This window comes from Rhineura floridana, chromosome 2 (assembly GCF_030035675.1).
Source record: "Rhineura floridana isolate rRhiFlo1 chromosome 2, rRhiFlo1.hap2, whole genome shotgun sequence".
NCBI lineage: Eukaryota > Metazoa > Chordata > Lepidosauria > Squamata > Rhineuridae > Rhineura > Rhineura floridana.
Window position 1 is genome coordinate 131,326,939 of NC_084481.1, and position 23,674 is coordinate 131,350,612.

The window sequence follows — 23,674 nt, forward strand, 5'->3', positions numbered from 1 at the left end:
TAAAAAAGGAAATTCTAAAGGCACAATTGCAAACAATTCCAACAAGAAAAAAAGGTGAAAGTTAGCAGAAAAAGCCAATGTGTCTTCACAAAAAGCTTAGAGATGACCTGAAAAGAAAAAGGACACATACAGGAAGTGGAAGGAAGGCCAGACAACAAAGGAAGAGTGAAGACAGGTAGCACAGAATTGCAGGGATGGCGTCAGGAAAACTAAAGCTGAGAATGAGCTGAGGTTAGCGAGGGATGAAGAATGTCCGAATGAAGAAAATAAAAAAGAACACAAACTCTGGCAAAAGAAATGCAAGAAGACAATAAGGGATGCTAAAAAAGAATTTGAGGAGCACATTGCTAAGAACATAAAAACCAACAACAAAAAATTCTATAAATACATTCAAAGCAGGAGACCATCTAGGGAGGCGATTGGACCCTTGGATGATAAGGGAGTCAAAGGTGTACTAAAGAACGATAAGGAGATTGCAGAGAAGCTAAATGAATTCTTTGCATCTGTCTTCACAGTGGAAGATATAGCGCAGATCCCTGAACCTGAACTAACATTTGCAGGAAGGGATTCTGAGGAACTGAGACAAATAGTGGTAACGAGAGAGGAAGTTCTAGGCTTAATGGACAATATAAAAACTGACAAATCACCAGGCCTGGATGGCATCCACCCGAGAGTTCTCAAAGAACTCAAATATGAAATTGCTGATCTGCTAACTAAAATATGTAACTTGTCCCTCGGGTCCTCCTCCGGGCCTGAGGACTGGAAAGTGGCAAATGTAACGCCAATCTTCAAAAAGGGATCCAGAGGGGATCCCGGAAATTACAGGCCAGTTAGCTTAACTTCTGTCCCTGGAAAACTGGTAGAAAGTATGATTAAAGCTAGATTAACTAAGCACATAGAAGAACAAGCCTTGCTGAAGCAGAGCCAGCATGGCTTCTGCAAGGGAAAGTCCTGTCTCAGTAACCTACTAGAATTCTTTGAGAGCGTCAACAAGCATATAGATAGAGGTGATCCAGTGGACATAGTGTACTTAGACTTTCTAAAAGCGTTTGACAAGGTACCTCACCAAAGACTTCTGAGGAAGCTTAGCAGTCATGGAATAAGAGGAGAGGTCCTCTTGTGGATAAGGAATTGGTTAAGAAGCAGAAAGCAGAGAGTAGGAATAAACAGACAGTTCTCCCAATGGAGGGCTGTAGAAAGTGGAGTCCCTCAAGGATCGGTATTGGGACCTGTACTTTTCAACTTGTTCATTAATGACCTAGAATTAGGAGTGAGCAGTGAAGTGGCCAAGTTTGCTGACGACACTAAATTGTTCAGGGTTATTAAAACAAAAAGGGATTGCGAAGAGCTCCAAAAAGACCTCTCCAAACTGAGTGAATGGGCGGGAAAATGGCAAATGCAATTCAATATAAACAAGTGTAAAATTATGCATATTGGAGCAAAAAATCTTAATTTCACATATACGCTCATGGGGTCTGAACTGGCGGTGACCGACCAGGAGAGAGACCTCGGGGTTGTAGTGAACAGCACGATGAAAATGTCGACCCAGTGTGCGGCAGCTGTGAAAAAGGCAAATTCCATGCTAGCGATAATTAGGAAAGGTATTGAAAATAAAACAGCCGATATCATAATGCCGTTGTATAAATCTATGGTGCGGCCGCATTTGGAATACTGTGTACAGCTCTGGTTGCCTTATCTCAAAAAGGATATTATAGAGTTGGAAAAGATTCAGAAGAGGGCAACCAGAATGATCAAGGGGATGGAGCGACTCCCTTACGAGGAAAGGTTGCAGCATTTGGGGCTTTTTAGTTTAGAGAAAAGGCGGGTCAGAGGAGACATGATAGAAGTGTATAAAATTATGCATGGCATTGAGAAAGTGGATAGAGAAAAGTTCTTCTCCCTCTCTCATAATACTAGAACTCGTGGACATTCAAAGAAGCTGAATGTTGGAAGATTCAGGACAGACAAAAGGAAGTACTTCTTTACTCAGCGCATAGTTAAACTATGGAATTTGCTCCCACAAGATGCAGTAATGGCCACCAGCTTGGATGGCTCTAAAAGAAGATTAGACAAATTCATGGAGGACAGGGCTATCAATGGCTACTAGCCATGATGGCTGTGCTCTGCCACCCTAGTCAGAGGCAGCATGCTTCTGAAAACCAGTTGCCGGAAGCCTCAGGAGGGGAGAGTGTTCTTGCACTCAGGTTCTGCTTGCGGGCTTCCCCCAGGCACCTGGTTGGCCACTGTGAGAACAGGATGCTGGACTAGATGTGCCACTGGCCTGATCCAACAGGCTCTTCTTATGTTCTTATGGATGCTAAAAACACCAAAAACCTTTGTTCAGATGTATGCATTGTAAAAGACCGAGAAAAGAAAAGAAATGGTGGTTCAGCTATTCAATGAGAATGGCAAATAAGAGATGACAAAGAAAAGGCAGAAGTGCTCAATTCCTATGTTGGCTCAGTTTTGTCCCTCCTGGTAGACATGAAGTACAAGTTGAAGGGGCAGGATTACAGTTTGAGATTGACAGACAAATGGTCAAGGAATACCTAATCCCTTTCAATGAGTTTAAATCTCCAGGGCTTGATGAACTGCATCCTAAAGTAATGAAGGAACTGGTTGAAGAACTCTTGGAACCACTATCTATTATCTTTGCAAAATCATGGCGGATGGGTGAAGTGCAGGATGACTATAGAAAGGCTAATGTTGTCCCTGTCTTCAAAAAGGCCAAAAAAAGGAACCTGGGAAGTACCGACCAGTCAGTCTGACATCAATCCCTGGAAAAATTCTGGAGCAAATGATAAAGTGGTCAGTTTGTAAGCACCTTGAATACAATGCAGTGATTACTAGAAGCCAACATGGATTTATCAAGAACAAATCCTGCCAGACTAATTTAATCTCATTTTTTGATCAGGTACAGCCCCCCCCCCGTAAACTGTGGGAATGCTGTGGACATAATATATCTTCAGCAAAGCTTTTGACAAAGTGTCCCATGATATTATTTATTTATTTATTACTAGTATTTATTAGTCGCTTTTTTTCAACAATAGAACTCAAAGCGACTTACAAAAAGGAAGCAAAAACATTATAATTGAAATAGCTTACAACAAAAGCAAACAATTACAAAACAATTTCGAGCAAAATAATACAACCATAATAGAAAAAATAACAAATAGCAAATATTACAACAACACAAAACCTATTTTCAAACTAAAAATATAACATAACATATTAAAGGAGGCCGCATTACACGTCTAATCAATATTACAAGAGTAGAAGGAAATTAAAGCAGTTTCAACTTAGCTACTAGAGCACTCCAACCATGATGTTATACGCAGTCTCATTCTTTCTAACAACTTTTAGTCTCCACCAGTCGCCGCCCTAGCTCTTCCCGGCAGCCCGATCACAAGCATCGGTGTCAAGTGGCATTGAGTGGCTGATGGCACCGGCACGTCTCTGGGGAAGTCTTGCTTGTGAGTCCACCGAAGCAAAGAAGCTCCTCAGTGGCGCTGGGCAATAGGCGATGAAAACGAGCATGGGGGGCAGGCCGAGAACAGCCGCCGCTGTCACTATCTCCCCTCACGTGTTGGAACGGCGTACCTGTGGGTTGGTCTCCCTTGCATCCCCCCTCTCCACAAGGAAAAAGCCTCCCAGAAAGTGGAGCCATGGCCGCGGTGGCTGAAACTAGGTCAGCCTTCAGACGCCCCTCAGCCGGCTTTCTTTGCGGGGAAAGACTACCTCGGTGGCCTCGCTGGCAAACAGGAGGCAGCTGCCACTCAGCCGAGGTAAGGGTCAAAACTCCATTATCTTCCGGTCTCTCGCAACCCATTTTCGTGTCACCGCGTCAGCAGCGTCTTCTGTGGGAGACGGGGTGGGTGGAAGCAGCTGCCGTCACCGACGCCATCTTACGTATATCTGTTCTTCTGATTAGCAAGCTAGATAAATGTGGGCTGGGTGGAACAACTACGAGGTGGATCCACAGTTGGCTACAGAATCGTACTCAAAGAGTTCTTATCAATGGTTTCTTCTCAAACTGGAGGCAGGGAATGAGTGGGTTACCACAGGGTTCAGTCATGGGCCCAGTGCTCTTCAACGTTTTTATTAATGACTTAGATGATGAAGTGCAGGGAATGCTTATCAAATCTGTAGATGATACAAAATTGGCAGGGACAGCTAATGCCCTGGAAGACAGAAACAAAATTCAAAGTGATCTTGATAGTCTGGAGTATAGGGTTGAAAACAGAATGAAATTTAACAGGGATAAGTGCAAAGTTCTACATCTAGGAAAAAGAAGCCAAATGCACAGTTATACTATATACAAGAAGGATCTTGGAATTGTCATTGATCACAAGCTAAATATGAGCCAACAGTACAATGCAGCTGCAAAAAAGTCAAATGCTATTTTAGGCTGCATTAACAGATGTATAGTTTCCAAATTATGTGAAGTACTAGTTCACTGGTTAGGCCTCATCCTGAGTACTCTGTTAAGTTCTGGACACCACACTTTAAGAAGGATGCAGACAACAGGTTCAGTGGAGGGCAACAAGGATGATCAGGGGACTGGAAACAAAGCTCTACATGGAGAGACTGAAAGAACTGGGCATGTTTAGTCTCAAGAAGACTGAGGGGAGATATGACAACACTCTTCAAGTACTTAAAAGGTTGTCAGACAGAGGAGGGCCGGGATGTCTTCTCAATCATCCCAGAGTTCAGGACATGGAATAATGGGCTCAAGTTGCAGGAAGCCAGATTTCAGCTGAACATCAGGAAAAACATCCTAACTGTTAGAGCAGAACGACAATGGAACCAATCACCTAGGGAGGAGATGGGCTCTCCAACACTGGAGACATTCAAGAGGCAGCTGGACAGTCACCTGTTGGGTATGCTTCGACTTGGATTCCTGCACTGAGCTGGGGGTTGGACTCAGTGGCCTTCCAACTCTATTATTGTATGATTCTGTGTTGCCCAACATAGGACTATTAACTCGATTTGGCAGGAATTACTGAACTACTACAACACTTAAATTTTTAAAATGTCAGTGGCAGCAGTGATTAAAGTTTACTTCCATAAACAAAGACAACTGCATTGTTTAGGTCTGGTTGTAAAAACATTAAAAGTAATCCTGTATAGCCTGTTTCTTTTTGGCCCAAACTAAATGTGATGGTGCCAGTGGTGTGGGGTGATTTAAAGAGCAATGTGGGGAGGTTGAAAAGATTAAAACATCCCTGTGTCCATGCTCCCTCCCCCTTTCATTTAGAGAAATTGCATTCTTTAACGAAGGGGATATGTTTTGATTTTGTCAAGGGAAGAGAGAAGCTGCATGAATACTGGAAAATAGCTTAGGTCACCTTTCAAATTTGTCAGGCAATGTAAGATAGCAATAATTACGGAACATAAGGAGAGCTGCAACAGGGAATACTGTAAAAATTTCAACACCAACAATGTTATTCCATTATAAAAAGTAAGGTGCTGGTGATGTGCATAAGTTCCAACAATATTGTAACTACCACAAGTGTGATTTTACTGAAGGCTACAAATTTGGAACAGTTGTTAAATTGTGGAAGCAGATGTGGAAGTAGAAAACAAGCTACGTAACTTAAAGGGGGACTTTTCATAAAAGATAACAATATATCATTATGTAAACTCTGAATACAGTAGGGCCCGCTTTTCGGAAGCCCACTTTTTGGCGTTCCGCTAATACGGCGGCTAAAATTAGAGTAAGGGCCCACTCATATGGCGCTTGTTCCGCTTTTACAGCATTTTTCGGGCGTCATTTTATTGAAGTTCTGCTTTTAGGTGGGTTTTGCTTTTAGGCGGGGGTCTGGAATGTAACCCGCCGTATGAGGGGGGCCCTACTGTACTTACACAAAAAGCCTACCCTCTGCTTTGTGTAGCATCTTGCCCGAATCTGGAGAACTCAAACCTTACTACTATTTTGTGGCATTTCAGTTGGTCCTAATAAAGGTATTCTCCAACTATGGATTCTGGACTTTTTACATAAAACTGGAATAAATATCCATGTAAATATGGATAAAGCAAGAACTGGTCTTCCTTTATTTGATGTGTATTGTGGCAGGCTGCTGATTCCTGAATATTTTTCTCTGAGAGCCAACCTGGTTCTCTCACATTGTTTGGGGCTCATTGTTAATGGTAAAGCACTCTTCCATGGAATAAATATATATAAATATATTATCTATAAATATATAGTAGTGTCAGCCTTTGTGCAGTATGTGTAATATACAGGAACTATATGCATGCATAGAATTTAGATGTTACTTTTTCAGCTTTATGGCTGGAATGTCCATTTAGACTATTTAATGAAAACCTACCAATTAGTCTGATGTGATTGGCAGTTTTCACATTATACCATATATAATTATCTCAAAGTGGTAGAACTAGCAGAGATGGCTTCTTAATTAAATGTGTTGAGTACTAAGTTAAACGTTTAAAAATCCCAAATGTTGCCTCCTCACTGGCTCCTTTTGTATCACTTTCTCTATCTACAGAGGCCAAATGGGAATGTTCCAATCAGCTATCTAATTTAATTTAATAGGAATAAAGCAGCAGATGACCAACATCCTGTGAAAGTGCTCTGACCCAGTGAATAGAAAAGGCCCAGAGGACATCTGGTGAGTCTTCCTTCTTACTGTTCTTCACTCTTCCTTCTTACTGCTCCATCAGCATCATGATCAGCTGTCTCTCTCTCTCTCTCTCTAGGAAGGGCTGGATGATGCAAAAGTCACATCCTAATGAAAATGATCCTTTCTCTCTAAAATCATGAAGATAGATGGATTTTGGATTCTTTCCTTAAGTCTGGAAGTTCCTGGCATACGAGATAGTTTATCTACCATTTATCCCTCATTGGAGGATGGTGGGAATATGTATATCTAAAGAAACTACATTTATGAGAGAGAGAGAGAGAGAGAGAGAGAGAGAGTGTTGTGGCACCTTAAAGACAAGAGGCTGACATTTCAAAATGTGAAACTGCAAAAACTAGTTTAATTCAGTTTCTTTTTTTCAGTGTTTCTAATAGCCATTTCTGCCCTTGATTATTTTCTTAATTGAAAGCACTTCTAGGGGCACAAGAAGTGATATCTTGCTTTCAAGGCTTCTCTGAGTCCTTTTCCTTCTTGGCCTTATCTTTTGTATGTCCAGTTCATTTATACAGATGACCATGCGTTTTTGCTCAGATACAGACTATCTGAGAAAAATATAGAACAGGGACAAAGATCAGGGCCTAGAAATAACCTTGCTCTGTATATCTGGACAAGCCCACAGTCAAGCTAAAAGTTGGGGGGGGGCAACCAAAAGTAGGAGAGATAATTTCTTGCTGCAATAAATTTATTTATTGTAAACAATTTTAGGGGGGTAGGAAAAATTAAGGGGTAGCCCCCCAGCCTAACAGCCTGTATCTGGAACTTCTGGCCAACTCAAAAGGGAACAAATAATCAGTTTTGGCTATTACATTGGCTGTAGTTACCTTCTGCTTCCTAACAAAATATGTGAGTGTATTTGACAGCCCAGTGGAGCCCTTTAACTGACAATAGTGGGATTTATTCTAACAGTGATCAGGAGAAGAAACAACTATGGAGAAATTAAATGGATACTATGAGGCCCTGAATCAATAACTCACTTATCTTTATTATATTTTCACAGTAAAAGTATCACTGAACACTAAAGTCAGGATCATTCAGACCATGGTATTCCCGATCTCTATGTATGGATGTGAAAGCTGGACAATGAAAAAAAGCAGATAAGAGAAAAATCAACTTATTTGAAATGTGGTGTTGGAGGAGAGCTTTGTGCATACATACCATGGACTGTGAAAAAGATAAATAATTGGGTGTTAGAACAAGATCCTAAAATGATGAAACTGAGGTTATCATACTCTGGACACATAATGAGAAGACATGATTCACTAGAAAAGACAATAATGCTGGGGAAAACAGAAGGGAGTAGAAAAAAAGGAAGGCCAAACGAGATGGATTCATTCTATAAAAGAAGCCACAGGTCTGAACTTACAAGATCTGAACAAGTGGTTTATAACAGATGCTCTTGGAGGTCGCTGATTTGTAGCATCGCCGTAAGTTGTAATTGACTTGAAGGCACATAATGGCAACAACAAGGCAGTTGACAATAAACTGTTTTAAACAAAATCAGTTTTAATATTATTGTTTGTTATATTTATTTGTATGGCTTTAAGTGTGGTGTAGTCGTTAAGAATGTTAGATTAGGACTGGGCACACCAAGGTTCAAATCCCCACTCAGCTATGACATTCATTTTGGGACCTTGGGCTAACCACTTTCTCTCAGCCTAACCTTCCGCACAGGAGATAATGTGGAAAGGATAATCGTGTATGCTTTCTTGAGTTCTTGGAAGAAAGGTGCGATATACATGCAATAATAATAATTAATTTCTGTCACTTTAACATTATAAGCTGCTTTGTGAAAGCTTTTTGCTCCCATAAGCAGGCTAATTAACAAACAAAATAATAAACAATCTGTAACAAATTCATCCTCAGCACATCAAATAAATCTAATAAAATTCATACAGTAATAATCAATAACAGTAATTATTATTGTCTGGTGAAGTAATACGTGATAAAGGATCGGTTACACCGCACTTAATGTGTAAATTTAGTCACTATTGTTGATTTTATGCTGTTACGAATGTTGTACTACTATGAGTATTACAGTGTGCCCTGAGATTGTTTTTACAATGAAGAACAGAATAATTTTTGGGGAAATTAAATAAATATATAATAAAACAATACATAACTACAGCATTTCAAAGCAATACATTTCATAAGCATAGTATAATTCATTTCAGCAAAATATCCTGACTCTGTCTCCCCAGCCCCCACACTCCTGTTCTGATGGCTATCTTCCTTATAGAGGGAAAGACTTTTACACAAAAATAATCTCTTATCTGCAGCTTGAACTTGATTTTAGTTTCTGGTTGTTATGCTAATGTCAACAAATCAATGAATATATTATGCTTATGTTTTCAATCTGGCAGGTCACCTGTGTATTAACAGCTGTATAGTGCCATTCTATGCATGTTTACTCAGAAGTATTAGCCTGCGTAGGATTGTGCTGTACATGTCCTGTTCTATGGGATGGATCCAGAGTAGGTGTCCTATATTACTTAACCTGGCAGTAAGTCCACTTCTCAATAGTCATGCATATGATTGTACCGTTACCTTTTTTGGGGCAGGGGTAGGACTTTTTAATTCAACCGCCAAACTTTTATTTTTACACCCTGCTGGTTTAAGAAATGTAGATGACAATTGTTGCCTAGGTGGGCACAAAAAGGGCTTACAATGAAGACTAAAATTGTGGGGCAGTCTCCTGAATCTCTGGAGCAGAATTTGAGGGCTCATGGAGAGAGACTGCAGAGAAGAAAGGAAGTTGAAGTTCCACTGCATGAGCAGATGTTCATCCACACATGAAGAATTGGGGGAGATAGGTTTTTACTATTATCTTGCTTTCTGCCATCTATGCTTCTGATAATTATTTCAATATACTGTGGTTTTAATTCAGATTTTGCTTATGGGTGAGTTGTTTATGGATATCTTACTAATTTAGGCAGCAATCCAATATGTACTTACCTGGGAGTAAGTCCAATTGAATCCAATGAGGCTTACTTTTTACTAGACATGTATTGGATTGCAGCCTTAGCCTACTATCTGGTATTGCGCAGTAATCATCCATACATTTTGTTAAATTAAATTCCTTGAGCAGAAAATCCCATCACTTTCTTGAGTATTGTGCATAATTCTTAGCAGAGAAATGTGTGCTCCTTTTTAAATCATGCAAATTATATGAGGTGCAAATATATGAGTTTAAATAATTTATTTAAAATAATTATTAGCGTGCTTTCTTGAGAAAGTAATACATGTTGTTTGATGTTGAATTATAGAGAGACGTGAAAGTTTTTAGAGTTGAAAGTGGATTAAAAGAGATATTTCTACCACTCTGGGTGTGCACACATATTTTAGTCCCGCTACCACATCTGTACAAATATGTTTTGAAGATTTTTGAAACAATGAAAAAACGGAAAAATAGTTATGAATGGCAAAAATTGGATGTGTCCAAACTGCATCCAACCCCTGGGGGTGGGGAATAACCATTGGCCTAGTTCAGACATAATATTTCAGTATGATTTAGGTTATGTGCATGAGCCTATGTGCCCCCTTCCACCCCATCTCCTCCTCAGGAGTTTTCTCCCATTTTATCCTTATAAATACTTGGACCTCCCCTGGATATTTTGTGAAAGTTAGGCTGGCATGAAGCATTATTGGCATTATTTGAAAGTTGTGATATTCTGTCTCTCCACATTAACAGAGTTTTAGAAGCTTAAATCTAATTTTTTTTCTTTATTGCTTTCAAATAGTTCTGGTTTTGTTTCATTTTTTCCCTTCAGTTATCGTGGACATGCACGTTACTTCATATTCTTCCCAAATCTGGCTGACTGGTTTTTACCCCAGACCAGTTAAATTTAGGCTGTAATCTTATGCACCCTTACCTGGGAGTAAGCCCCACTGAGCACAGGACACCTATATAGTATTCTCAACAGCATTCAGTTGCAAATTTCCTCCTATTTAAGCCACGAGGCTACCAAAAAAGAGAGAGAAGTAGTAATTTTTACAGGTGTCCCCTCCCGAAGAAGGTTCCTGATTTTCTTTATAGTAAATCCTAGTGATAGTCTTTTCATTCCATTCTGTGTAGTGGTTGGGGTCTGTGGAAATGTTACAGTTGTCATTTGTCTGTTTCTTTTTACCTTGAAAAACTCCTTGAATTTGGTAGGTGCATATTCCAGTCCTACATACATCTTCATACAGAGACAAAGGGACTTATCTTCATTAAATGGATTTATGATATCAATGGGACATTACATCCATCATCCCATACATAAATCATTTAGACTCAGCATTTGTTAATTTTATTTGACTATTTACCCCCATCCTAATCTTAATTTTACCCCTACAGCATGAACACTTAAAAAAAGTACCTCCTTGCTTTTTAAAAAAAGGAAAACAACCCTCATACTACTGCTGATTAACATTATGATGATGACATAACGATTAACAAATTGAGGAATACTTATCATTTGGATGGCACACCACCACACTGTGCCTTAGGTCTCCCGTGACCCAACATTCCGTTTGAATTTAATATTTCAGCTTTCAGGGGAGGTCAAAAGATTTGCAGCGATTTAGCAGAGGATACTCTTCCTCCTAGCCTTCCTTTTTGCTTGGGGAGGGGGTGAAGTAAGGATCACCATCAGCAAGGAGGAGGTGGCTCTGTGTGTGTGTGTGTGTGTGTGTGTGTAGAGTGCCTTGGCCGCCCCGTTTCCTGGTGCTCTGCTCCCTGACCCCAGTGGCAGTCCTTACTCACTGCACTGCTCAGCTCTCTTCCTTCTTCTCTCTCTGTCTCTCTCTCCAGTCCAGATCGAGGCTGCTTTTGCTCTTTGTCTTCTTCTGTCTGTCTGTCTGTGTCTGCCTCTCATTTCCACTCCAGGGACCCTTGAGGGTCGAAGGTTCTGCCCAGCCTTTGCACCAGCCGTCCACCTTTGGCAAAGCCTTTCCTCGCTCTTTCGCTCTCTCCTCGGCACCATCCTCCCCTCATGGATCGGCTCTTTCCCCAGCACTGAAGGCATCCCTAGGAATACACAACAACATCCAGGAAAATAAAAAAGAGGGAGAGAAGGTAAATCATCCGCCCCGGCCAGAGAGAAGAGAAGAGGGATCAAATGGAAGAAGGAAAAGGTGGGGGAGAGAGAAAGAGAGGGAGAAAATTACTAATAAAACACAAAGCCCTGGGTTAGAGGTGCCTTGTCATGTACAAGTACAAGGGGATCAGAGAGGGCAAACAGCGGCGAAACAATCAGATTCAAACGGGCTGCTTATTTTGCCAATCGCCAAGACGATCGTGTGGAAACAGCTGGATTTTTTTTAAAAAAAAATTGTTTCAAAAGGGAAGGTTAATTTACGGATCTGCGCGAGTGTCTCCTTCTCTTCCTCCTCTCTCTTCCTCCTCTACCCCGCCCCGCTCCCGATGCCCCCCTCTCTCCTCCTTCTACTTCCCTCCCCGCTTTTGCGTTAATTTCTTGCCTTGCGGAGGGGGCGAGACTGGGGGCGGCGGCGGCGGCTGGGGAATAGATTTGGCAGCGGAGATTAATTTGCTGGCTGTTTACTAGAAAGTCTCGGGTGATCGGGGTATAATGTAAGAGCACGACCGGGGGAGGGTAGGCCAAAGGGAGCATTGTGTTGTGCAAGGGCTGCTGGAGAGAGCCAGGCGAAACGGCAGGTCGAGGGAGTGAAATGCAAAGTACAGTTAGCATTAAAAACTGAAACGTGTGCCTGGCGGGAGGAGGAAGGTGTGGGGAGGAAGGGGGGGAGAGAAATGGTTTCTTCTTGCCATACTCTCTGCATTTCTAAGAGGCATTTTTGTCACCCCCTCCTTCCCAAAGCAAAAGAAAAGGAGAGGGAGAGAGCCTTGCAAAAAGTAACGATTTGCAAATGGGCTTCTTTACTATTCAGAGCTGGAGTTTTCCATGTCCTTTCACATGCAAGACAGCTACATTTCTCTTTCTTTCCCTCTCTCTTTCAAAACAGGCTTTGAAATCCGTGACCCCCGAGGCCTAAGGGCACTTGGACACCTTTAGACATTTTATTGGGGTGTGGCGGGGTGTGGGTGGTGAAGTGGGGAGGGTAGAGAGATAGAGAAATATAAAATTGCCCACGCTGGTTATGCCTGGAGTTGCAATTATTTCCCCCCTTGCTGCATGATTATGTAGTTCCCTCTCCCTCCCCCCGCAACCCACCTCCTGCTAGGTATTGCAGTTTAGTGCGAAACGTGAACCAGAAGAATGGGAGTATGTCGTGGGTTTTTTTTTTTACAGCAATTCTAGAAACCTGAGCCGAGGACAGGATGAAAACTTTTAACCACGCACATAAAAAAAAATGCAGAGAAAAGGGATTAAGAAAGGTGGGGGGGGCAACGATACAGCAGCTGAAAAATGTGAAGCTTTCTGGGAGTGAGTTTGTATGTGTTTGAGCTGGGTTATAATGCCAGCCTGAGTGGAAAGGGGAGGGGGGAGATCAGTTGGGATGAGTGACGCTGGGAAAGGGGGAATGTTGTAGAAAAGCCAGGATGGTGCGGTGTCAGAGCTATTGGCCGCTGATTGTGATCAATCATTCCGAGCACTGGGAAAGAGGGAATGAGAGAAGCAGAGAAGGAAACAGACCAAACACCCAGCGTGGATTCAGAGGAGTGCAGCCACCTTCTCGGGAGAGTTACCCAGAGACAAGGGGGGATATCTCCAACCAGCGCCGCTTAGATGGGCACGGGCTGACTGCCACGAGGAGGTAGTGTGTGCAAACTGATACCTGTCTTAACGATTGTTCTTGTTTGCTCCTCTGCACCTTTTGAACTAAAGGTGCTTTGGAAAATAGATAATTTCCACCGAGGGATGGGAGTTTGCTCTAAGGATTTCATCTATAAAAAGAAGGGTCCCCAAGGATCTCTCTTTCTCTCTCTGTGTGTGTGTAACATCAGGTTTTTATGAATGGGAAACAGGCTTGGTTTCATTTATAAGCTGTGTGTTGGGGATAAGATTTTATCTTGCCAGCGTTTGTTTGGTGTAACTTTTATACACCACTCTGTTTTTTTTAAAAAAGAGGGACAAAAAGAGCTTACCTGGAGATAGGAGCAGAGTGAAAAATGAGTTATGGCTACCTTAAAAATATGTGCACTGTATGCTGGGATGGTTGGATATAAACGGGTCTTGTTCTGCCTTGCACATGGTTTGCAGTGATTGGGTAAACCTATGCTAGAAGAGGCTCTAGGAAGTACTAAACAGACATACATATTTTACTTTAATACTTAGGTATTTAGGACTTTAAGGGTTTAAATTTTTGAATTGTTAGATTTATTTAGGCTGCAGTCCTAAAAACACTTGCCAGGGAGTAAGCCCAATTGAAAACAGCGGAACTTACTTCTGAGTCAATATGCCCAGGATTGTACATTAAGTGTAGTTTTGCTCTTAATCAAAGCAAGAATAACAAAGATTCTACCTACAAGGAGGTATTAGCATCAGTATCTTAAAGCATCAGTATCTTACTTGACTGTCACCTTATTTCTCAGTCTTTGGGAGCTTCTATATTTCCTTCAGCTAAAGCCAGTCAAAAGTAAAAGAGAATTTCTGTGTGTGTGTGTGACCCAGTAATGCTAGAAATGTTTGCCAATGTATGTGGCAAAAATGTGATATAAAATGCCCTATTTTTGTGTATTTTATAGACTTCAGCTAGAATCTGCAGATTCATGTGCCTTTGTGATATTTTTCCATTGTGAAAATATATGAACCTAACAACGGATGCTTACTGTCAGTCACAGGCTACCTCCCTGAGTTTTGCAGAATTACGTGGTATAAGATGGTACTTTTTCTGTTGGCATAATTCTAGCATTAAAATTCATAGGAAGTCGCTTAACACTGTGGGAAACCCCCCCCCACTTCAGCTATTCCATTGTGGACGTACAATTTTCTTAAAGAATAATTGGTGTCAATGGAAGGGAAGAACTGTACCACTGAGATACAAGTCTAGGCTCATATAAATTTGTTTGTGAAAGTTCTGAAGTACTTGGGTCCTGTGTTACATTTTCTTACATTTTCTGCAAAGTGCTGCTCATTAAAGGTTATGCATGTCACTTTGGGTCCCATGTGAGAAAAGTGTCCCTTAAATATAAAAATAATAATAATAGAGCAGATCACAATCAGGCTGTTCTGACATGAGAGCTGTATTGCACTGGCAAAGCATGAAAGGAAAATTAATAAAATGGAACTAAAATCTGTCTACTCAGACATAATATATGACCTTTATTTACTAGTTTGATAGTCACTGATTGACATTTTAAAAGCCATTTGTGTAACTGTTGCATTTTAATATACGGAGTTATGTAGAATTAGGATTCCAAGTGCAATCTTCCACTTTAAAAACTCAGAGAAACTGAACTTCAAGGAATTCTGCGTGCCTGTCAATATTTGGCTTTGGCTTTTTGTTTGCAGAATGTTTTTTGTCATAGCTAAAGTTTTAAATATTTTCTAACCCATCCATGGGATCAGCTATAGATATTTGATTAGTGAGATTTTTTAAAAAAGTTCTGTGGGCTGTAGAGTGTAAAATATTGCCTTTTGCTTTCACTAAATTAAAATATAGTTGCTTGTCTTTCCTTAATGACAGAAAAATAATGAGATTGTGTTTCTTTAATGCTGTATTCTACTTAACAGAATCAGCTTTGGGGCTGGGGTGGGGAATTTGCCATGCCTTTTTAACACTGCTACCTAATCTAGAAGACTAAAACTTTCCCAATACAAAGTGTGTTCTTTTTTCCCCAATCCCTAAACTCTCAGGGTTCACATTCTTTTTAATGACAGTCATTTATGTAACAGGAAGATGTTTTCATTTGTATTTACTTTTCAGTGCAGTGCAATTATGCAGTTCCGCACTGTACGCTGTCTTCACAGTTAGTATCTCAAAAGAGAATTACAGTCTTCACAACAGAACTGCAATTGGAAGCAGGTGTTGTGTTTTACTGTTATGCAAAATAACAGTAAAATATAATTGTGGGGGAAATTAAGGAAACAGCTGCAAAGTTGGTATGGAAGACCCTTCATTACAATTTGTAGGCAGTTATCTTATACTGCAAACTGGGCAAAGATTTGATATAGTGAGTTGTACTCTGGTGATTTTTTCCTATATATATATATATATATATACACCCAGCCAGAGATTGAGAGAAAGACGAACAATACCCTTTGTGAAACATATTTAAAGTAGTAAAGGTTTTGAGCAAGGTCCACTTGGTGGGATCTTATCTTTCTTCATTCTTGATTTTTCTAATATGCAAGATGAAGAAAAGAGAGGACCTGATTCCTAAAAAGGAAGTTGTGGGATTCCGTAACCTGCCTAACATATGGAAGCCTACGTAGGCCTGAGGTTGTAAAATAATAAAATAAATCGCCATGGAAGGCTATCTGCCATTTGGAAGGCCTTTTGTAGAATTTGGTGCTGAACTAGGTTTTAGAGTTGATATCCTAATATTCATGCAAATTAGAGGTTCCAGCCATTTGAATTTACATCTAGCAAATCCTGTCTTTATTTAGAACCAATGCAGCATTGTTCTAGGGAAAAAAATTGTGCATAGTGAATTGCACAATACCAAGATCCTTCCACAAGGGATGTTACCAGTTTTAGAAAGCACTGATTTATAGGTACAGCAAGTATATAAATGCAAGCATTACCTCTTTTGCTGCTACTGAGAGCGCGCACACATATTTAGCCATTTGGAGAAGGTGGATCATGACCAAAAGTTGAAAAATATTCCTATATTGAACATCTGTTCAGTGTTTTCACAGTGCTCTCTAAAAAAACCATTTAAGATCTTTTCAGTGTTAAGATGTAATTTACTCCTGTGTTAGAGCTGGAATTACAAGTTTTGCTTTTTAGGTTTGCCCTCATTCTGTTGGTCTTGAGTATATCATGAGCACATACCTAAAGGTTAGATAACCATTTTTTTCTGATGGCAGAGCTGTGTGTGTGGACTTGAAACATTTGTGTAAATGATCGGGACTAGCCGAGAAATGTGTGTGTAAACAGAGGGGTGCACAAAGTGCATTAGAATAACATGTTCCTTCGGATGGGGAGGATTCTTCTTCTTATTAGAATTATTTTGAGAAATTCAGGATACAGAAAGCAATTTGACATAGTGGAATGATTAGAAGTGCTTCACAACACTATGACACCCTTTCCCCGTTGTCTTAGCTGTGAAGGGCAACAGAGCCAGAAAAGGATTGTGGGGCTATCTATGCCTTTAGCCCTGTCCCCATCTTTGCATACCTCATTTCAGCTTCTGCTTGTTCTAGGGTAACTTCTTCAGTGGGGAGAACTTTTCTGTTTGTGTCTCTTCCTGTGTGAGTATGAATCCTGATTTTCCTGAGTTCTCATGGGAACCCTTCACAAGTAGAAAAGGTTGCTTGGTGCAGTAGTTACACTGGATGAACATGGGGTAGGTGGAATGATCTGTATGACGAAGAGGGTGGAACTAGAAATACAGGCTACAGATTTCTGTTCCTGTTGCCCCTTCATGGCTGTAACTCATCAAAAGTGCTAGCAAACATGTACTAGTATAACAACCTAAATAGATATATCCTAAGAAATGGAAGGGAAGCAACTGACTAGAAACTTACAGATTAGGTTAAATAATGGAGAGTATATAGCTCACAGCATTATGATTTATTTTGTTTTTGAGCAGGGGGATGGGACAATTGCACAATACCAAGATCCCTCCGCTAGGGATTTTTGTGCTTTTTTATTTATCTCTTTGGATTAAATAAGAAAAGGAAATTAGGGCATCCTTGGGTGGAATACAAAATAGTAGATAGAATGCTTTCTTTAGTAGCTCCTTTCCTTTAGACCATACGGATTGGCTTGGTGGATGGACCATCGGAAGGTCCATCTATTCCAGCATTCTGTTTCCAAGAATGGGCTGCTAGATGCTTCTAAATGCTCAGAACTGGGACACAGTGGTGATTGCTATGTCTTGTTTGTCTCCAAAACCTCGTATTTAGAGGTATATTGCCTCTGAACATGGATGTTCCATTTAGCTGTCATGAATTATCTATTCATTGCATTAAGAATGCATAATTCTTGGCAGTTAATTTTATTGTATGACCTTGAATCCTAGTATTATAAGAGAGAGAGGAAAAACATTTCTCTAACCATTTTGATGTCATTCATAATTTTCTAAACCCGTCATGTGCATATGAATAGTATTTTTTTCCTAAACTAGAACACTCAGTTCTCTTCAGCATATCCATGTAGAGAAACTGCTGAAGTCCATGATCATTTCTGTTGTCCTTTTTTATACTTTTACCAGGTCCATTATGCATGGTACACAGTACTAGACACAGTATATTGTGCACAGTATTATAAATGTGGCCATGTGATAGATTGATATAATGTTATTCTTTGTCATCTGAGCATTGACCTTGTGAAATGTGGAACGTAGTTATGTTGCAATGATGCTAAAATACTAATTTTATATTTTAAGAAATACTTAATGAACTGGTTGGAATTTTTTGTTTTGTTTTATGGAAATGCAAGATGAGCTGGCTTTTATGGAATGTTATGCAAGCCATCAAATCAAAAGCCATCAAGTTACATTTGTAATGCATGCTTGGGGGAGGGGCAGGAAGGGAAGAATGCTGGACCAAAGGTGTTTGAACTTTGGGGATTTCGAAAAGTACCAGAAACTTTTACAGTTGTAATTAGCACAGTAGTTTTTTCCTTACACCTGTGAAGAGTTGCACATTATTTGTAATTTAACGTAGATTTAGTTGTCTAAATCTGCTGTGCTAAGGCTGAAGTGTGTTATGTGTAATCTGAAGGTAGTTTAACTGCCCAGGGCAGAAGTGAGATTGGAGAAGCACTCTTGCACACCTTGTCTGTTTTGTAGGGTCCTGAGCTGGTCTAAAAGTCTCTGAATTTGTTTCAAGGTTTGAGACAGCTTCAGAACTAAGCTATCCACCCCTGAACTGCCCCAGCCCACCCTCCTTTTTCTATTCCTAGTGACATTGGTGCTCCAGCATCAACTCTGTCAGGGCTTTGGAGGTTTCTGCAGTGGCAAGGAAGGGAGGTTTGATGTCGAATCCCCCAATCTAGCAGCAGAACTCTGCCTCCTGTGTCAGAGATGGACATTAAGTTCATCCTATGTCCCCTGTGTTGTGCTCAAAGGGTCATAGGAATGCAGTCTTCATGTACTTTAAACATGGCAGAGCTAAATAACACTTGCATAGAACAACTGAAACCTGCAACAAAATGCTGCAGTGTGGAGTGCTACTTTTCAAGGTGCCAGTAGTCTATGCCCTTTCCCATGAAATTCCATTTCATTGTCCCTCACCAGTGTTTTCCATCCCTCCCCCAACAGTGAGCCAACATTCCATGGCACTGAGCATGCTTAGTCCTTAAGGAGTTGTTTTTGGGATCCCTCCTTAGGGTTTTTCTTTAATATTTTTTTCTACTTCTGTGAAACTAGGATGGTTTTGTTTTGGCTACATGAGGATCTTCGCTCAGAGAATGAGTTTACTATTAGTGGACATGCTAGTATGTTATTAGGAATAGATCAATACATAGTTCCATAGGAGACCAGAACAGGGTAGGCTGAATTCAAATCCTAAGTGGAATTGCAAACTGATAAATGTCTCCATATTCTGTTTTTCCAGAAGTCTACAGAGTTCATGAGGAGACATTTGTGTTCTGAAGTTGGCTGAAACACAATGCCCACCCCCGTCATTTGTTTTGGAAAGCTGTAAGTTGCTCATGTCTATAAAGAGGAAGGATGGCTCATGGAATTCCTTCACAAGGCAAAGTTACTATTTCAGTGGATGAATACAGCTCAAATCCAACCCAGGCATTCACACACTACAACATTAACCAGAGTAGGTTCCAGCCTCCACATGTACACATGTAAGTACTATTACTGATTTTTTGACTTTATGTAGTGGAATTTACAGGTTGAAAACTTGTTCAGAATTGAGTGGCACCTTGCAATTATACCAAGATATGGAACAGCCATACATAATTTGCCTGCCATTATGCACATGTGCTGGAAGCAAAATCTGGGTTGGTGGATATTGTACACTTACTTTATAGTATTCTGTTCCTAGTAGTGAAAAACAGATGATCCCTTTCAGAGTCTTAACACAATGATTTAGTAATCACAAGATAAGAAAAACAAAGAATTTGGGCTTCTTAACATTTTCAAACATCTTGAAAAAAAGAAAAAAGAGTTGAAATGTTAGCCTGGAGGATGTATAAATTGTGGCCTGGAATTTCATATTGCCCACCCCTGACTTGATTGTCAATATGGAATTATTAGAGGTATTGCTATTCCTGTTATAAACTAGGTGACAAAAAATTCCCAAATGTGTTGCATGGCTTATTGGACAAAATAGTTTTCAAAGAGCTCCAGATGTCAGAGGCTTGGTAAAGCTCAGCACAGTTTTTGTATGTGAGCTGCAAGCCTAGTAACAGACTTGTAGCTTTATTGATTTCACTGGAACTTGCCAGAGGGACATATTTCTTGAAAATGTGAGCACCCTTCCCCCCACCCTTTGTACTCAGCTGCGAAATAGGCCTAATTGGGACTAATTGTCTCCTGATCACTGAATCCTTTGTCCTCCTTGTTGTAAGGGGAACGTGTGCCGCATGCTGCATTCCTTTTGCAACAAGGAAGACAAAGGATTTCAAGGCTGCTGAACTATTAGTACCAAGAAATACAAATACTGCATTAAAATAATGTTTATAGCTTGAACTTAAACCAACAAAAGCAGAGCAAAAGGTCCCTTGCTTAGCCTGCTATGTTTTGGTATTGTGGATTGTGAGATCACACTGACAATATAAGGATTTACATAGGCACACTGTGTGTGTGTTTGTGTGTCTGTACATGTACATATACATTCACGTGTTTTAAGAGTGAGTGAAGACTTAAAATCCAGATTTCCTTCTGCTTGTTTAGTGATCTTCATCAGCTGTTTTTACTTAAACTCCTTTTTTCCTAATGGTTTGAAGGATAAGTTAAATTATAAAACAAAAGAGTCACCTCTTGACCTCATGTTGACCCAAAGCGAGTCAGGTCTTTTATTCATTGCATTTGCATTGTGAGAAATCTAATATTCTTACTTTGAAGAGAGATACTGCTAAGCAATGAGATGTTTCTTAGATAATAGATAAGTTTTTTTTTAAAATAGCATTAACTCTTATTGCATCAGGTAAGATGTGCAAGCCTTTGAGTTATGCAGAACTCTTTGTTAATCAGAATGGAAAGGCAGCTTTTTTTTAGCCACAAAGAAAGGGAATTGCCAATGCAAATATTTTAATCGCTTGTTATAGAATATTAAAAAAACCTTTGATGATTCTCCACAGAGCCATGCAGTTAGTTTAGTATGTTTGCAAGGCACTTGTTCTGCTTTGCACCCTGAAAAAGGACATTCCCTTCTCATGCTGTAGTGCAAGAAACTTTGAAAGTTGTGTAAATTTTAAAAGCAGTTTGAGTTGGTGATGAGCGTAATAGGAAGTTTAGGCAAAACAGTTTAGAAAAGAAAATTTAAGCCCCTCTTCATGGTTATCCTTTTGCATGACTGAATAGGCTTGTACAACAATGAAATAACCAGGAAAGAATTCCAGACTGTTGTAATAACAAAACATTTTTAGCTGTTGTATCTGATTATTGGTACATTCGTTGTGCAGAAATGGACAGAACAGCAATTCAACATGTTTTGCAAAGGGTTTGCATTTGTAATATAATTGTAAATGAAGAAGTCATTTTGGGAAAGTGTGGCTGTTTCCGGCCATCATTTTAGAAACAGGAGAGGCTGACTTTTACATCTCCAGCTATTGTAACAAGAACATTTGGTTTAAGAAATGATTAAGAGTACTGTATTCCTCTTCCCTCTGATGCACAGTGTAAACTTGTATGTGAGATGCAGATTTACACTGTCCATTGATCATGCAGACGTTCCTAGCACCCAGCTACAGCAACTGTTTTTTTATATACAGTTAAGTTGCCCTGATCAATGCTGTGGATTGGGAAAGAAAAAATGTAGAATCCTGAAAGGGTGAAGTACAGTCCAATTTGTGGGGGCAAATCCAGCTAAAACCAGATGGTGTTCAAAGAGTTAAGCATCCTTCTCCATGCAAAATAACTCATCTCCAAAGTTATTTTTTTTAAAAAAGTCTGTCAGAGGTTTATTAGATGCATTTGCAAGTAATGTGAAGCTTTTGCTCCTATGCCCAGCACCACACTGAAAAACGCTTTCTTAATTCCCTGAATCTAGTGATGCTGAGAGGCAGTACAGTTAGAAGTCAAGAAAATGTGTTTTTGTTCACATTTCAAGGGTCTTGGGTTTGGTTCTTCAGCGTTGCAGGCATCGTCTTCCTTAGCCTAAAAATGACTTTCTTTGTCAGCTGAATAAAACCCATACATTTTGTACATTTAAGTGCTTATTTTGTATAAATTGGAAATGGATTGCCTTCAAGTTGATCCCGACTTGTGGCAACCTTATGAATAGGGTTTTCATGGTAAGTGGTATTCAGAGGGGGTTTACCATTGCCTTCCTCTGAGGCTGAGAGGCAGTGACCGGCCCAAGGTCACCCAGTGAGCTTCATGGCTGTGTGGGGATTCAAACCCTGGTCTCCCAGGTCATAGTCCAACACTCTCCACTATGCCACACTGGCTGTCTTGTATAAATTATACTCACTTTTTTTGGTTACTAAACTCTTGCTCTTGCGGAACAAGATCATGTTTCATAGGGATCTGGATTTTTTTTGTCATATTAACTTGCGTGATGGAAAACATTTTGGACTGAAGGGTCTATGATTCAAATTCCAACATCCATTGACCTCTATGTGTGGCTGTGGGTACATTTGCACAACTTGTGGACCCATCAAGAAAATGCAGCCCCAAGCACATGTATTATAGCCTCCTGTTTTTGCTGGGATTGCAAAGACTGAAGGGTTGTCAAGCACCAGGCAGGCCGTAATATGCAGCTGGTGGACTGAATTTAACTTAGTGGATGAGTCACTTTTCTTCAGCCTGACCTACCTTATAGGCTTGTTGTAAAGATAAAATGGGATAACCTCATCCCCAAGGGCACCTGGAGCTGGAAAGGTGAGATAAATTATAATAACTAAATTTCAGCTTAAGCTTCAGCCCTGAGATTAGGGTGTAGAGGAGTAACCAAAGGCAGTTCTTCCACCTTATCCAATGGTGCTACTTTTCATTAAAAAAAACTATTGGAAACAATGGGAGGAAAATAAATAGGGTTGGGCTGTCCTAGTTCTTCCACTGACATAGCTAAATCTCCTGTTTAGGGTTATGTCAGGTCTGGGAAGATGCATGCTAGATCCTTTAGATCCAACCCTTCACCTGGTTTGTCTACAGCATGCCTTCAAACTGCTTCCCTTTTACACCTGCACATTCAAAGCACATGGCTTCCCCCCCAAATAATCATGGGAAGTGTAGTTTGTTAAGGGTACTGGGAATTTGTAGGTCTGTGAGGAGAAAACCACAGTTCCCAGGATTCCTTGGGGGAAGTCATGTGCTTTAAATGTATGTTATGGAGCTGCCCCTATTGATGAATCCCAGAGAGGGAAATCTGATGTATCCTATGGTCCATGGGCTAGGATTGCAGAGCTACTATATTTAAACACAAGACATTTCCCTTTGGATGAGATCAATTTTGGGGGGTGTATTTTAGGGTGAGATGTAATCATAAAAACTGTTAATATTGTGCACCTTGTTTAGCAATTCTTATAACTTGTCTAGGAAAACACTTGGGTCTCAGAGTGAAGAAGAAAATGAGCTTAAGCTTTAATTAAGGATATTTCTTTCCATAAGTGCACTTGCTGTTTCTACCATGTAATGCCTATACTAGTACAATTTTACTGCATCTGACAAGATCTTAAAATACCTTCATTTTCCCTAATTTAAAATGGCATCACTTCTTTTTTTTGAGATACAAACATTTCAGATGCTTTTTTGTTTTGATTTTGGTTGATGAAGGATTTGGGGAAGATAGATAACATAAAACTCAGAAGAACTTAAATAAACA

General features: G+C 40.1%; 1 protein-coding gene and 1 long non-coding RNA gene across 10 annotated transcripts in view; one reads left to right on the plus strand and one right to left on the minus strand.

Moving 5' to 3' along the window:
- Positions 1 to 3,143: 3,143 nt before the first annotated feature.
- On the minus strand, positions 3,144 to 12,075 carry LOC133377147 (uncharacterized). The gene is made up of 3 exons (XR_009760627.1): positions 11,996 to 12,075; positions 11,401 to 11,664; positions 3,144 to 4,181 (listed from the first exon to the last, which is right to left on the minus strand). It is a non-coding gene; the product is annotated as an uncharacterized LOC133377147 (long non-coding RNA).
- Positions 11,365 to 23,674, plus strand: part of MPPED2 (metallophosphoesterase domain containing 2) — a 233,588-nt gene continuing 221,278 nt past the window's right edge. The window contains exons 1-3 of one of the 9 annotated variants that reach the window (XM_061610568.1): positions 13,141 to 13,373; positions 16,928 to 16,975; positions 19,286 to 19,529. In XM_061610568.1, the coding sequence (XP_061466552.1) occupies positions 19,402 to 19,529 (128 nt within the window). In that variant the 5' untranslated portion in view covers positions 13,141 to 13,373; positions 16,928 to 16,975; positions 19,286 to 19,401. The other 8 variants (XM_061610571.1, XM_061610566.1, XM_061610564.1 and 5 more) reach the window with 8 other exon arrangements.